Here is a 15,155-nt window from a genome sequence, read left to right as displayed (position 1 = left end):
ATTCTCTCTAATTAAACAATTGTGTTGACACCTGGTCAGAGTCAATTGACCATGACCAGTTTATAACTGAAGGCAATTAAAGGTAATTAGACCAGGTGACAGTGACTGACAATATCCTTATGGGAGGTGTCAACCAAATGTAAATATATTATTGAACCTATCAAAACTCTCATCATCTGGTCAAAGGTAAACACAATAATGGACATGTGCACGTTGCTACATACAAGATGTGATACATTCAGAAACAGACTTACCTAACAACAGAATAAATTAAATCCAATTAACAATGATTGTCCCACCAGGAAGTGTCTACACACTTCGAAGTGCAAGAATTGACGAAAGAAAATGGATGACATTTGTTTACACATGTGGCGGGAAAATCGGTAAACAAATATAATGGGGATTCCCAAAATCTAATCAAGGAAATACTATTCAGATATCAAAATAATTAAACAGGGACACAAAGAATGGTCCATGGTACAAAATGTAGTTTACTAGAAATTTTATCAATTGAAAAAAATCTAGTTTGTTAAAAATATGAAAAAAAAAACTAAATTATATATTGTAAGATAAATTAGACCATAAAGGACAAAGGTGAACATGTTTTAAAATCAGGGACTATATGAAAATAGTAATATAAAGTCCTTGATAGAAATAAAATACCTGTTTCTGGAGTAGTACTTTATTATTTTATGCATATGAAAGTGACAGACTAGAGCTAAAAACCTGCCTTGTACATGCATCAAGAGTGAATCTTGGATACATGTATGTCATGAATGGAGAGGTTATTTTGATGAGTTGACAAAGATAATTCATCAGTGGACTTGATACTGTCATATTCCTTAAAAAAAAAGTAAAATCGTTTTTGGCACCCTTTAGCTCTAATTTCTGAAAATTGGTGACAAAAAAAAATGGCAGCTGACAATTTTTCTGGTGGCAGAATTTTGGAAGCCAGAGCAGCCCCTGTATCTTAACTAGAGTGCTCAAAATTAACAGATGATGTACACATGAGAAAAAATCTTACAGTTAATTCCCTGTTATGCCTCATTGAATTTTACAACTATTACAATATACAAGCGGTTGGTGTTGGGTAGGAGGAATCTGGGTGTTAAACACTGACTATGTTGGTTTTACACTGAGTTTTACTCAGGTCAGAGAGCCATTTCATATATTTCAAAACAGGATCATTAAACTTAGATATGGGCACCCTACTTAATATTGATGCAGGTGAAGATATTCAGTCCACTATGTGTGATTATATTGATGAGAGACACAAATTCAATACAGTCTGCATTTAATTAATTAATTTATTTATTATTATAATTTTTATCAGTAGTGTTCACCTACTATAGTAGAAGAGTGAAAGTACATCAGTGTTTACTTAATTACAAACGTCCTACTGATAAGTAATCGAGGGAACCATGATTCTAGCGGTAGTCCAAAGAATAATCAAGGATAACCAAGATTCTACTGGAAATCAGAAGAATGTTATCCGGGGACAAAGACCAGACATGGAAGAGTAATCAGAGAAACCAAGATTCTAGCGGAAATCAAAGATTAATCAAGGAAACCAAGATTGTAGTGGAAATCAAAAGATTATAATCAAAGGACAAGGATCAGACATGGAAAACAGACATACACAACAAAGAACATATAATAAATAAAATGATACATACAAAGGAACAAAAGTAAATGAGTAGATGTGTGTCAAAGTGATGCTTTTAAAGATTGAAGATATATAGTATTTTAACATAACAGCATACATGGGAACATCATAAAGCAAATAAGTGGAAACCGTCATATCTAATTGTCTGGATTTCAGGGGAAAAAAGATCACGTTTATAATATGTATTTGAAATCATTAATATACTAAACAGCGGCCCATTCGGACCTTAAAAATGATTCTAGGCAGCATGCTGCTAATTTTAGTCTGAACATTCTGTCCAACTGCAAACAGAAGACATTATCCAATTAACTGGGATTTAATGTCTTAAAACTGAGAATCGATTGATTAAAATAAATGTATGAGTAAAATGGTTGTAAATACATGTAGTGAAAAGGACTCTCACTCCCACATGTTCCTTTATCACTTACAAAATGTACAAAGAAATTATTTCCAGTGATTAAAAATATTACTTACTGAATTAATTTCTTCGTTCTCAAAGACTTATAAAGGAAGGAGATATGTCTTTTTAAATTTTCATCACCCCTTCAAAGTTATTAGGTTTCTTTTTACAATGTGAATAAACCGAAAAAAAATGTTTTTTACAGATGATGATAAATGCAAAGGCTATGGATATGTCATGTATTCTCTGATGTAAGTAGACTTTAAAAAAAAAGCTGAAATTTCATGAGGTAACTTACATGTACAAATGTCATAAGATTGATTGTAATGAGACCTTGAAGATATACAGAAATGTACTTACAATGTATACCTTGTGAACAGAACAAGTTTACTTGTAAAATATTTGCAACTTTTTGTCATGAGGCCATTGGTTATTTACTCTTCTTGATTAATTAAAACTTTATTATTTTAATTTCTAATTAATTATCCTTTAATTATTGGCTGTTTTTGTCAGTGAGGATGCAGAGAAAGCTAAATCCCAAGTTACCTCCCTTGATGGAAGAAAATTGTACATATGCTATGCCAACAAGAAGAAAGATACAAAAGTTAAAAAATCTTTCACAATTAGGAAGTCTTCTGGGAATGAGGAATCCATCCACGCAGAGACAGAGAAAAAAGTTCAATTTGATGGTAAGATATACTGGGGAAGAATTTTCCTGATATTAATGAATTTGATACACACGAGTAAAATTTACACGTGCCACCAGTAATCATATTTTGTTGTTCACCAATTGATGTTCATGTTGTGGTGTTTTGTCAGAGGATAGTCGAAGAGTGAAATTACTTACTTTATTGTCCAATGTTTTACATTGTTGGATAAATCACTGCTGTCTTTATAATTAGGGTGAGAAATGCATGTAACACATCTGTTCAGTTCAATTATTACTCATGCTAAGCTAATTTAGAAAAAACAAACTATTAACACCAAATAGAAGGGGGGTAAAGGATGTTCTTTTTATATTAAATAACAAACTTCAAATTTGTTGACAGATGTGAAGAGAGAAGATATTTTGTATCTTAAAGCTAAAACATTGGTAGTTACTGGATTCCAAGATGATGGTGCAGTTGATACAACATTAGCCAAACTGTAAGATTATTCAATATTGAACTGTTTCAATTTGATTACTTTATAATTTCGAACATGCAGTTCATAGCAAGGTCAGATGTGCAGTGGTTAGTATATTCTGGTTTATGTTAAAACACTGTTAAGTTCAGTGTTAGAGAAGCAACCATACACACTCACTTGCAATAGGCTAGATTCTACTTTTCTGCTTCTGCCTGTATGAGCTATATAGAATGATCTGATTATAAGTGAAAAAAGGTCTTATTCTAGATTCTGTAGAAGATTTACCCCTTGCAAAGGAATGCTGTAATTCTGTGTTAGTGGTAGTCAATTATTAGCATTATTCACTTAGACATTGAATGTTCTGTGGCTAATGTTTAACATGTATGAATGGGCTTTGTTCCTGATTTGATAAGTCACATCTTAGCAAAATTAGCCGTGTGGGTAGCCTTATCCCTAACACAGCAATGGTGGAAAGCTTAGTGATTTTACATGAACTTTAAAAAAACATGAAAATATTATGCATTTGGATTTGAGAGTCATTAATTCACCTCATGTAGGACATGTAGCTACTAAGTTTATTCTGGAATGGATGCTTACACTGTTCAAGGGGTATGGGTAGTGGTCACATGACTTTCACTAAAGAAAAAGCATGAAATGAACATATATTCCTAGGACTAATGTTTTGATTCTTTTTTAAATCAACAAAAAGTTTATTGATGCAAAACCATCTGATTTTGGTTTCTTTGAGTTCAAAAGCACCTGACAAATAGAAATTGTTTAACTGAAATACAGAAAATTTGTTGAATTTAAGCTCTTTACTTAAATGCCGTTCAAAATGAAATTCAGAAACGCTTTATTATCTTTTATTTCGATGGGTGAAAAATTAAATACTCTATGACATACATATAAACATTAACTTTTAGAAAATTTGAAGGTACCTTCTCTAACAAACTGATGTAAAATTGATATAATTAGTGTTGAGATAAATATGATGTAAAAAAATCACATTTGATTAACCAGGCTACCTATCAGAAGAAATTTTATCAATAAATAAGGTTTTGCTAAAAGGTCCTTTCCTCCTTAAATCCAGCATATGTTGTTTTTTTTTTTTTACCATTTTTTACACTTGCATTTCATTTATTATTCTATTAGGTCTTAATTTTCCCTAAATTTGCAGTGGACAGATAAGCAGAGAAAATGGTATTCACAAAATTGATCTTTTACACTGTATTACTTTTTATTTTTTTTTTGTATTATTTTTTTAAACCATGAAAATTGATACTCAGGAATAAGTTCACTTGACAGAATCTTGTGAAATTAATATATTTACAGTAATTCTACTGATATGATATAGGAATCTAAAGAATGTATCCAAGACAGAGCACCCAGTTAAAGACAGAAATCAGATGACAGCATTTATAAGATTTAAATCAATCAGAGATTTAAAGATTGGACAGAGAAAAGCTGAAAAAATTGGTAAACAATATACTAGGCAATAGATATCCATTCTTTATATGAGTTTTATTGCTTTTCCATGTTTTTATATATGTGACCAAAAATTCTAAAAACTTGAAAATAGAAAAAAGAAATGTAACAAATGCACTAGCCTATAACCTAGTTACAAAATAATAAATACTTTCAGAGATCACCAAAAGGATTTCAATAAGTAAATACATCTTTAGGTTAGCTCTGAAAAGCCCTGACGACAAAAGTAATAAAATCCACAGTAATAAAATCATCTAACACAACAATTCTTCAAAATCAAACTATTTAAGTTATGTTATGACATATAAATGACCAACTACTCCTGACTGTTGACATATATGTTTATCAAAAACTATTCAAGTTTATGTGTTCAAGGACAGATATCTATTAAGTAAAACTGAAATTGTTGTTTCAGGGTAGCATGTTCGCCTTTAGTGCAGCAAGTTGTCTGTTTGATCTCTGGTGGAGTTACACCAAATACTTTAAAATTGGAGGTCACTGCTTCTGTTAGCTAGCACAAGAAAGGTCAGGCTCAGTGTATCAGACTTGTAGAAAGCCAGGTCTGTTCAGTTGGTCAGTTGTTCTCGTCCTGAAATGCATGAAACATCTGCCATCAAACCAGATTCAATTAATTAGTCAAAAGCTATGAACCAGAAACAGTGTATTGTTTATCATTATTTGTCTTTCCTCAGGTCTTACTGCTGTACAGCTGTCAAAAGAAAATAAAATTGTTCCTCAAAAGGAGCTCAAGAAAGCCAGACTAATTGTTAGGAATTTGTCATTTCAGGTATAGTTATAACTAATGCAATACTTGTTACTTATGTATAGATATCTAAAAATCATGCAGGGGTGATTCACTTACTATAATCGATGTCACATACAGCATATTTTCGATTTGAAGTTCTATTTTTTAAACTGTTGGGACTTTCCACTAGAATTGTCCCTCTTTTATTAAATCAGAAGATAGTTCGCATATATGCATAATATGAAAGTTCCAACGAGTCGTTCATTGGCTGAAATCGTGCGTAACAAATCCTTACGGGAAAATCCTATACTAATATCCACCATGTTGTTTTCTACGGGACGATTTATTTACAAACAAAGTTCGTAAGTTCCCGTCGAACTCCGGTGACAATCGTCTGCTTGATCAACTTCTCGGTGTTGTACGATGTTGGCGTAGAATAAATCCGAGATATCCGAATTAGCACTGAAATGCATTCTGGGTTCTTCGGTTTTTAGACAAACCACTAAAATGTAAACAACATCTAGCAACCGGATCACTGTAAACATGGCCGACTTCTGACAATTTAAATATTGGGACCGAGAATTAAAATCTCACCAGAATTTAACGATTCAATGTTTAGGGAGAAGCCGTTTGCCTAAACAAATGAGCAAGTCATTTATGGCAAGTTAAACGACGGTAGGTGTCAATAAAATCATAGAAAATATTTTTATTCAAATTTTAACAGTATCTTATTCATGTGACGCCGAGTATATTAGATATTTAATCTTCAGGTTGATCATACCTAATATTTCTAGTCGATAGATTCTCCTAGTTTTTCACAAAGATGACCTTGAATTAACATACTTCAAAATTTGAATGTAAAAAACATAGGTCACCAGACTTGCTTTTGAGATAATTTAGCCTTTATAAAGGCTATTTTTTACAATATTTTATGTGGATTCTGTAGGGAATTTTCACTATTTCATGTACTATTGAAAAACTGGTACATAAGATTTCTTATAAATTTATATAAAGAACAATAAACTGTCACTTTTTCATATTTCAAAAAGAAGATTTCTTTTTCTTGTAATATTTAAAAAACTAAAATTCCCATTACATTTCCATAGAACATTTATCTGCCAATTATCTCCTTTTGAAAAGGGCTTTTTACAGTTCATATTTGTAATTTTACCATACAAATTTTTATGTAAAAAATCTTATAAAATATTTTGAACACATTGTTTTTTACATTATTTAAACACTACAAGTTAATTTGAAATATATATGCCTTTATGATTTTGCAAGTGCTCCATGTAATAGATATTATATACCTTAGCAGCCTAGATATATGTTATAGATCCTTTAAAGTATATCAGCAAAATGTTTGGTATTCAAGTAGGAGTTGAAATAGTGTTCATGCTGTCCATCTGTATCTAGTCCTAACCCACAATTATTCTGTTTATATATAAGGGTTGTTCCAATAAAACATAAGAGGGATGGAAAGAAGGCACTTTCATTTTTTATGTTTAGACAAAAATAATAGAAATGAAAACTTTTGGACTTCTGCATTTTTCATCATAATTTGGTCTGATGTGTTGTCTGCAAATCCTCCTGAAGAACTGGCATGATTGTTATAAAACTAATGGGGTCTTTGATTACCATAAGGAGATGTGCATATTGGCAGGAATTTATGTTTGGACAAAAATTGTAGAAATGATGGCTAATGGAAGTTAAACATTTTTTTTTAAGCAAATTTGATCTTATGTGTTGTCCATAACTCCTTCTTAACGACTTGCAGAATTGTAATGAAACTCAATGGAGTGTCAGATTCCATATGGAGATGTGCATATTGTTAGGAATTAGTCATATTTTGTTATCGTGTTGACAACAAAAAATAATCCTGCTTGCTGTTTGGAGTTGGCTTATTTTTAGAAATGACCGCAAATTGTGTGTCAAAAGTGCATAGTCTATCCACCATAAAAATTGCTTCCAATATGAGTTATATGTCTACATTGGTCTCCATATGTGTTTTTTTTTTCTACTGGAGTTATTTCTTTGTGGTTTTTTTTGTACTGGAGTTATTTCTATGTGTTTTTTTTTTCTTCTGGAGTTATTTCTATGTGTTTTTTTTTCTACTGGAATTATTTCTATGGAGTTATTTCTATGTGTTTTTTTTCTACTGGAGTTATTTCTATGTGGTTTTTTTCTACTGGAGTTATTTCTTTGTGGTTTTTTTTTCTACTGGAGTTATTTCTATGTGGTTTTTTTCTACTGGAGTTATTTCTATGTGTTTTTTTTTCTACTGGAGTTATTTCTATGTTTTTTTTTTTCTACTGGAGTTATTTCTACGTGTTTTTTTTCTACTGGAGTTATTTCTGTGTTTTTTTTCTTTTTAGTGTACTGAGAACCATTTAAAAGAGGTTTTCAGCAAGTATGGTGAAGTTTCTGAGATTAAAATACCAAAACAGCCAAGTAAGATTACAATTTTTACTAAAGATTTGTTTCTCTTTAAGGCTTAGTATTGAAAATGTCTTCTACAGATTTCCTATATACATGTCCTAACAAGATTCATCTTTTAAGTGAAGTGCAGTTTGTTCCACAGTATTTTATACCAACAAAGAAAGACTGGGATTGGATTAAGGATTTGTAGATTGTCTTTTTTAAATTTTATACAACTGCAAAAAATTATTTAGTTGTATAATTGTATTACCCTGTGGTTGTCTGCATGGTTGGAGTCCATTAACTTTCTTTTATTTACCATAACTTGAGTGAAACTCAATTCATCATTTTTAAGTTTTAAAACATCATTCGTATGGACATGGTGGAGGACTATGATTTTTTTTTTGGTTTTTGAACCATTCTTTTGAAAATAAGGGGTAAATTGGGTGTTATTAGAACTGATAGAAAAAGTTTATTGTTGATTGAAATTTGATTATTCAGATGTCAATGTGTTCTTTTGAAGTTTGTTTTAAAAGTTATGTGCAGGGTAGACTTATCTTAATCATTTTGGAGTTGAAGGGGTGAGAAAGTGCTGCTGTTGTATCATCCTGCACTACGAGAGGCTCTTTCATTTTTGGTCTTGCATGCTTTTTTCACTCAGTTATAAAGTTATTATTATTTCAAGATAAGTTTTCATTGTATTTTCAGCTGTTTCTGTTTTCTTTGTAGATGGAAAGATGCTTGGATTTGGGTTTGTACAGTTTACTGAGGTATCAGCAGCTGAAAAGGCCCTGAAAGGAATCAACTCAAAAATGATAAGAGGTATATAACAAACCTGATTTTCTTCAGCCTTCAGCGGAATTCTGCTTTTTCAAATCAGTATTTTGCCATAATAATTTTTTTACTGTATATTTAGCTCCAATTTTACCTATTTCCACTTTTTTGTTGACCCCATAAAATCAGGTCTGATATAGTTATTGTTTTTTAATGTTATAGCAATTTAATCACAATCTTTTAAATGGATTTTTCTAACAATTAAATTGGTATTTGAGCTGTTTGAGTACATAGTGAATTCGTTACAATGAGCAAGACTAAAATATTTTGTAACAGAAAAAAGAAATGATATAGTGAAACAAATGCACCAGCATATAACCTAAATACATAGTAGTAAAAACTTTCAGAGATCACTAAAAAAGTCTTTTGGTCATAAGAAATTGATCAATTAAGCACTCACTCGAATGTCAATAACTATGAACATCCATTCAATGGTTTGGTGTTGTTTAAAGGACACAAACCCCTGGACAAAAGCCCCCTTAGGAAATAAGCCTCCCAGACACAAAAGCCCCCCTAGGAAATAGGCCTCCCAGACAAAAGTCCCCCCCCATATTTTATATATTTGGTATTGGTTTTCTTATTACCAGAATCATTTGAAGATTCTAATATGAAATCTTCATATCGTCAAACAGTATATGTCGGTACAATCCCACCTTAAGCATCTGTGCACTGTCTCTTTTCTTTCACTGTCGCTTTGAGACAAAACACTCATTTAAAAATGTTTATGTGATGATTTAACGGCTGAGAGGTCATCTTATACTATACTTATACTGATACTTATTCAATAGATGGTTTACGTGGATATGTGGTTTATTTCTTAATTAATCCAACTTCCATACATGGGAGGTTAAATGGAACAGCCGTTACTTTGGCTACGCCTAAAAGGACATTTTTGTCACAAAATTCACCATATTTGTCATATTAGAAAAGAAATAATTCATGGAGGGGGTAGCTTTGTACTCATTTTGACATGGGTTTGGCATTTATTTTCTCATTTAACACCTTGCTGTAGCTACATGTTAAATAATTGAATATAAATGCCATACCCATGTTAAAACGAGGACAAATCTACCCCCTTCATGAATTATTTCTTAATTCATCAATCGAGAAAAGCTGTCATTAATACACCTTTTAAAAAGAAAAAAAATGATTTTTTTTAGACATGTTTCCTTTTCAAATTAAAAGTGTAAAAAAATTGTTGTATATATCAAAAGAAATGGAAAACCATAGCACATAGTTTTATGAGTTAATGTACAGAAAACATTCCACATTATCCTAATTAGTATCTTCACCAAAATAGTGATAAAAATAACTCATGCCTATTCAGCTAATCTCAAGTTTTTCACACTTTAGATTAAATTGTTATCGGTTGACAAACTATTTCTGAGCTGTTTTTACTCTGTTTTTCACTTGCTAATGGTAATCACACATGAATATGACAATTTTCCAATAAAAGAGGGTGTGCCCAACCCCCTCCACCCCCATCTGGATCTGCCACTGGATTTTCTAATGTGTTATAAAGTTTTTTAAATTTTTTTTAAAATTTGATTTTTACATTTTTTAACTGGATATTTGTTTTAATTTTGCCAATTTCCACTTTTCTGTATTCATTGAGCTTAGGGAACTTGTGATAAAAGTAAAAACATTATTAAGATTTGCCAGTTTTAATGTCCGTATTTTCTACTTGTAGGGAGAACAGTTGCAGTAGATTGGGCTGTGGCTAAGAATACTTATGAGAAAGCTGGTCAGTCAGAATCTGATGATGATTCTAGTGAAGGTTAGATATTGTATCTTGCAGGGAATAATCTTGACAGGGGCAGTTAAGGTTTGAGAAAGGCCAAGGGCCCAATACTACCAAAAATTTTGCACAGGCTCCAACTTTTTAAGAAAGGTAAAAATTGGTCAGTACAAAAAGATTTGTTTGCAAGATTGGCTATTAGACCAGATACATGTATTTAAGGCGTATTCTTTGTTCTGTGTAACCATCACGCTAGACCAGATACATGTATTTAAGGCGTATTCTTTGTTCTGTGTAACCATCACACTAGACCAGATACATGTATTTAAGGCGTATTCTTTGTTCTGTGTAACCATCACGCTAGACCAGATACATGTATTTAAGGCGTATTCTTTGTTCTGTGTAACCATCACGCTAGACCAGATACATGTATTTAAGGCGTATTCTTTGTTCTGTGTAACCATCACACTAGACCAGATACATGTATTTAAGGCGTATTCTTTGTTCTGTGTAACCATCACACTGGACCAGATACATGTATTTAAGGCGTATTCTTTGTTCTGTGTAACCATCACACTAGACCAGATACATGTATTTAAGGCGTATTCTTTGTTCTGTGTAACCATCACACATATTATATTCTGCAACTCTCAGAAGAAAAGGAATATGTCATGACTTCAGAAAGATAAGATGAGGCCGCTCCACATCTAGAGGATAAAGCATTGGTTACTCTACTACGTAGTGGCATATTACAAAGAAATCTGAGCCAACAAACACTGATTTTATTCAGATTGGGCTATTTGGTACCAAGGATCAGTTTGACAAAATTAAACATGGATAAATATGAAAACTAAGATTAAGAGAAATGTTAGAATTTCTTGTTGTGATGTTATCAGTATGTCTTAAAATTTAAGACACAATATTTAGAAAATTTAAAAGATTCATCAAAATGAAAAAATTCTCATTGTAGTAAAAGCAGAAATATTTAAACACAGTAATCAGCCTTGTATCAGTGATATTTGAAGATTTGAGAAACTTTTGACATTTTTATAGCAAGTAAAACAGTTAAGTACCTAAGGTAGTTCATCAGGTGATGGTCATTCAATCAAAAGACTAAGTCTATTTTATTCAAGTTTACTTTTTTTTGCTTTAATCTAGGGGCAAGGATATGAACTATGGAATTTTCTAGAAGTTTTCTTTTGTGTCCTTTTTGTCTGGTTTATCTCATACATACTGAATCCGAAAATAAAGCTTATATAAGTATTCATGATAAGCAGAAGTTTTAGTAATTTCTGTTTGAAAAATAACAATAATTACACTTTTGTCCATGTAATATATTACATAAACTTCCCTTGTCAAAGAGAAATGGGAGAAGTGAGCATAAGCAAGGAGAAGCTTATGCACATTTCTCCCCCAAAATAAGGTCGTGATTGTCTTTTATGATTTGGAAAATAGTTGATTTTTTCTAATTTTCTGTAATGTTAGTACTCCTACTGAAATTTTTTTTAGGCGAAGATGTGAAAAGCAGTTCAGATGAGTCAGAAGATGAGAAATCAGATGAGTGTGATGAAGATTCAGGAGAATCTGATGAAGAAGATGAAAGTGACTCAACAGATGAAGGCTTTGAAGATTCTACTCCATCAAAAGGCAATCTGAAAAGTAACTTTGAAGATGATTTATCTATAAAAGTTTAATATAGTTGGAAGTTAAGTTCACCAGAATGATTTAGTTGTCATGGAAACCACACCACAAAATTTATATACAGTTAACAGTTTTTTTTACCATTTGAATATGGCACATTTTATTTGTTTTAATTCATATTTGAACTGAAAGTTTTGTTCAGTTTAGACAGGTTATTTCAGTTTACACATGTTTGTTCAGTTTAGACAAGTTATTTCAGTTTAGGCAGGTTTGTTCAGTTTATACAGGTTATTTCAGTTTAGACAGGTTTGTTCAGTTTAGACAGGTTATTTCTGTTTAGACAGGTTTGTTCAGTTAAGATAGATTATTTCAGTTCAGACAGGTTATTAATGCATTTAAAGGAACTTGTTTCCACAGGTTTCTAGTTTATTTAGTAATTAGGTTAGACAGATTTTACTGTATTTACCCACAAAAGAAATTGTTTGCTCATGAAATTGGGAAGCATTGATTGTAATAAAATATCTATTAGCTGGATTATTGCCTTTATGTTTAGGTCTGATATCTGCCTCTGATTTTTCCAGTTTTCCGTTTTTTTGTCAGCTTTGTAAAATAATGTCTGGGGTCAGTGTAAGCGATATACTGTGATGATTCTAACTTTGCTTATTTCAGGGAGAGAAACTTCAGAAAATGTAGAGGATGGCAGAACATTATTCTTCAGGTATCTATTGCATGCTCGTAGTGATATTGTTAACTGTACATTACACATTAAAAAAACTGCTTCCTGTAGTGGAATACTCTCAATTTGTGAAAAATGTTATCCTTAATATCACATATTAGAAGAATGATTTTCTAATTGGCTTGGAATGCTTTGCCCAATGCAGGGGCTGCTCTGCTTTCAAAATTCTGTTGCCAGAAAAATCGCCAGCTGCCATTTTTTGTCGCCAGTTTTCAGAAATTAGAGCCAAAGGGTGCAAAAAAAAATCATATTAAAAAAGAAAAGTATAAGTCCACTGATGAATTGTCAATTCATCAAAATAACCTCTCCATTCATCACATACATGTACCCAAAGATTCACTCTCCATGAATGTTTAAAGCAGGTTTTTAGCTCGTCTGTCACTTTCATATGCATAAAATAATAAAGTACTACTCCAGAAACAGGTATTTTACTTCTATCAAAGACTTTATATTACTATTCTCATATAGTCAATGATTTTGAAACATGTTCACCTTTGTCCTTTATGGTCTAATTTATATAATACAATATAATATTTTTTTAACTTAATTCTTTTTTTCAAGTGATAAAATTTCTATCAAACTACATTTTGTACCAAGGACCATTAATCTGAATGTATCACATGGTTAAACAAGGCAGTGAAACTTGTGTGTAGCCACGTGCACATGGCCTTAATTGTGTTTACCTTTGACCAGATGATGAGAGTTTTGATTGGCTCAATAATATATTTACATTTGATTGACACCTCCCATGAGGATATTGTCAGTTACAGTCGCCTGGTCTAATTACCTTTGCATGTTAATTGCCTTCAGTCGTGAATTGATCATAGTCAATTAACTCAAACCAGGTGTCAACACAAAATTAGAGAGAATATCCTTTGCTGATAAACTTCCTGTCAATTTTAATATACAAAACCTAGGCGCCAAGAAAATTGCTAGCTGGCTATTTTTGTCACCAGATAAAATTGCAAATTGCGACATTGGCAAAGCCCAGCGTGACCCCTGCCACTGGGTAAAGGTTTATTTCAATACCATCTGACTGTTGGTAATTTACTGTTATCCTGTCACACCCAATGGCTTATTGTCTTTTTCAAATATTCACCATATGTATTCTTGCTATATATAAGAGACTTCCTACAACACACTCTGTTTATTTGCAATAATAGTTTGAATGATCACCATGTAACTGCATATGCCATATTTGGAATACATAACTTCTGACAGAATGATTTTGTGGCATTCATGTTGCAGAGCATCTACGTATGTAAGCCTTTGCTGGCACTCTCAGTTCTTATTATTATATATTGAACATGTAAAAATAAATATTAGCTTGTTAATTTGAATAGAATAGCTGAGAAAACGACAATATACCCTTATATATACACAAAGCTATATAATCATTATCACAGAAAAAACCTGAGTCGTTTTCGTCACTTACTCCGATTATATTGCATTGTTGTCAAGTGTCAACACAGAATGAATGCTGATCAATCCAAAATGCTTTTATTTGTTCTTGAAACTGCCAGATGGATAATAAATAGATGAGATTTACAGTAATTTTAGAATAAATGGCTGATTGAAAAAAAAAATTCTGAAGTGATGTGATTTTGTACTAATTCAAATATGAAGTTTTAGTTAATACTAAAATTAGTTCTTTATTATACATAGTAAAAGAATACATTGTGTCTGTACAAGCACATTAGGATTTAAATATTCATTACTTTACATTTTTATAATACAAGGATTATTGCATATATATTTATGTTTCAACTTTATGGCTTGTGTAAAATTGTGCAATTTTTATGACAAAATGTTTACATAAAATTTTGCCCCTTCAAATTTTAGTGAACGAAGTACTTATAAAACCGAGAGTAAATATTGCTGGCAATTTATATTGACATTTTTTAGACTGACTGCTAAAATATGCCTAAATTAGCACCCAGCATAAAAATTTCCCGCTATGTGGTATTAACTTGTGTGAATCGGTTGTTTAGTTAAAATGATTTGGAATTTCCAACTTTTACAGGAACCTTTCATTTGAGACTGATGAGGAAACATTCAGGGAGGCAATGTCAGAGTTTGGTGATATCATCCATTGTAAAATTGTTATAAATCCTAAAACAGAAAGGCCTAGAGGTAAGCTCATTGTCAAATAACCAAAAACCACAGAAAATATTTTTCATTGAGGGGAGATAACTTTTATTTTGCTCTTACATCTGACAACTAAAATATTGGACTTGAAGCTTTCATATGAAAAATAGTTGTCTAATCCTAAATTAAAACTGTTCTTGCTTACTTAAGTCAGAATTAAACAATGTGTCCTTTTTCAAATAAAATGCCTATTTCTTATTTTGCATTAGTAGTATTTTT

At 31.7% G+C, this 15,155-nt stretch overlaps 1 protein-coding gene across 1 annotated transcript in view; it reads left to right on the top strand.

Annotated features, from left to right (window-relative positions):
* LOC148613138 (RNA-binding protein 28-like) overlaps nucleotides 1-15,155 on the top strand; it is a 34,708-nt gene that overhangs the window by 575 nt on the left and 18,978 nt on the right. Inside the window, exons 2-12 of the mRNA XM_088586318.1 lie at nucleotides 2,272-2,317; nucleotides 2,580-2,755; nucleotides 3,116-3,212; nucleotides 4,546-4,667; nucleotides 5,369-5,463; nucleotides 7,797-7,872; nucleotides 8,569-8,661; nucleotides 10,364-10,450; nucleotides 11,921-12,070; nucleotides 12,722-12,770; nucleotides 14,812-14,921. Of these exons, the coding sequence (XP_088442444.1) occupies nucleotides 2,272-2,317; nucleotides 2,580-2,755; nucleotides 3,116-3,212; nucleotides 4,546-4,667; nucleotides 5,369-5,463; nucleotides 7,797-7,872; nucleotides 8,569-8,661; nucleotides 10,364-10,450; nucleotides 11,921-12,070; nucleotides 12,722-12,770; nucleotides 14,812-14,921 (1,101 nt within the window). The remainder of the gene's footprint in view (nucleotides 1-2,271; nucleotides 2,318-2,579; nucleotides 2,756-3,115; nucleotides 3,213-4,545; nucleotides 4,668-5,368; nucleotides 5,464-7,796; nucleotides 7,873-8,568; nucleotides 8,662-10,363; nucleotides 10,451-11,920; nucleotides 12,071-12,721; nucleotides 12,771-14,811; nucleotides 14,922-15,155) is intronic.

This window comes from Perna viridis, chromosome 6 (assembly GCF_037379345.1).
Source record: "Perna viridis isolate PV_CMFRI_1.1 ecotype Kerala chromosome 6, ASM3737934v1, whole genome shotgun sequence".
In the NCBI taxonomy this organism is placed as follows: domain Eukaryota; kingdom Metazoa; phylum Mollusca; class Bivalvia; order Mytilida; family Mytilidae; genus Perna; species Perna viridis.
This window is presented reverse-complemented; position numbering and strand designations above follow the sequence as displayed.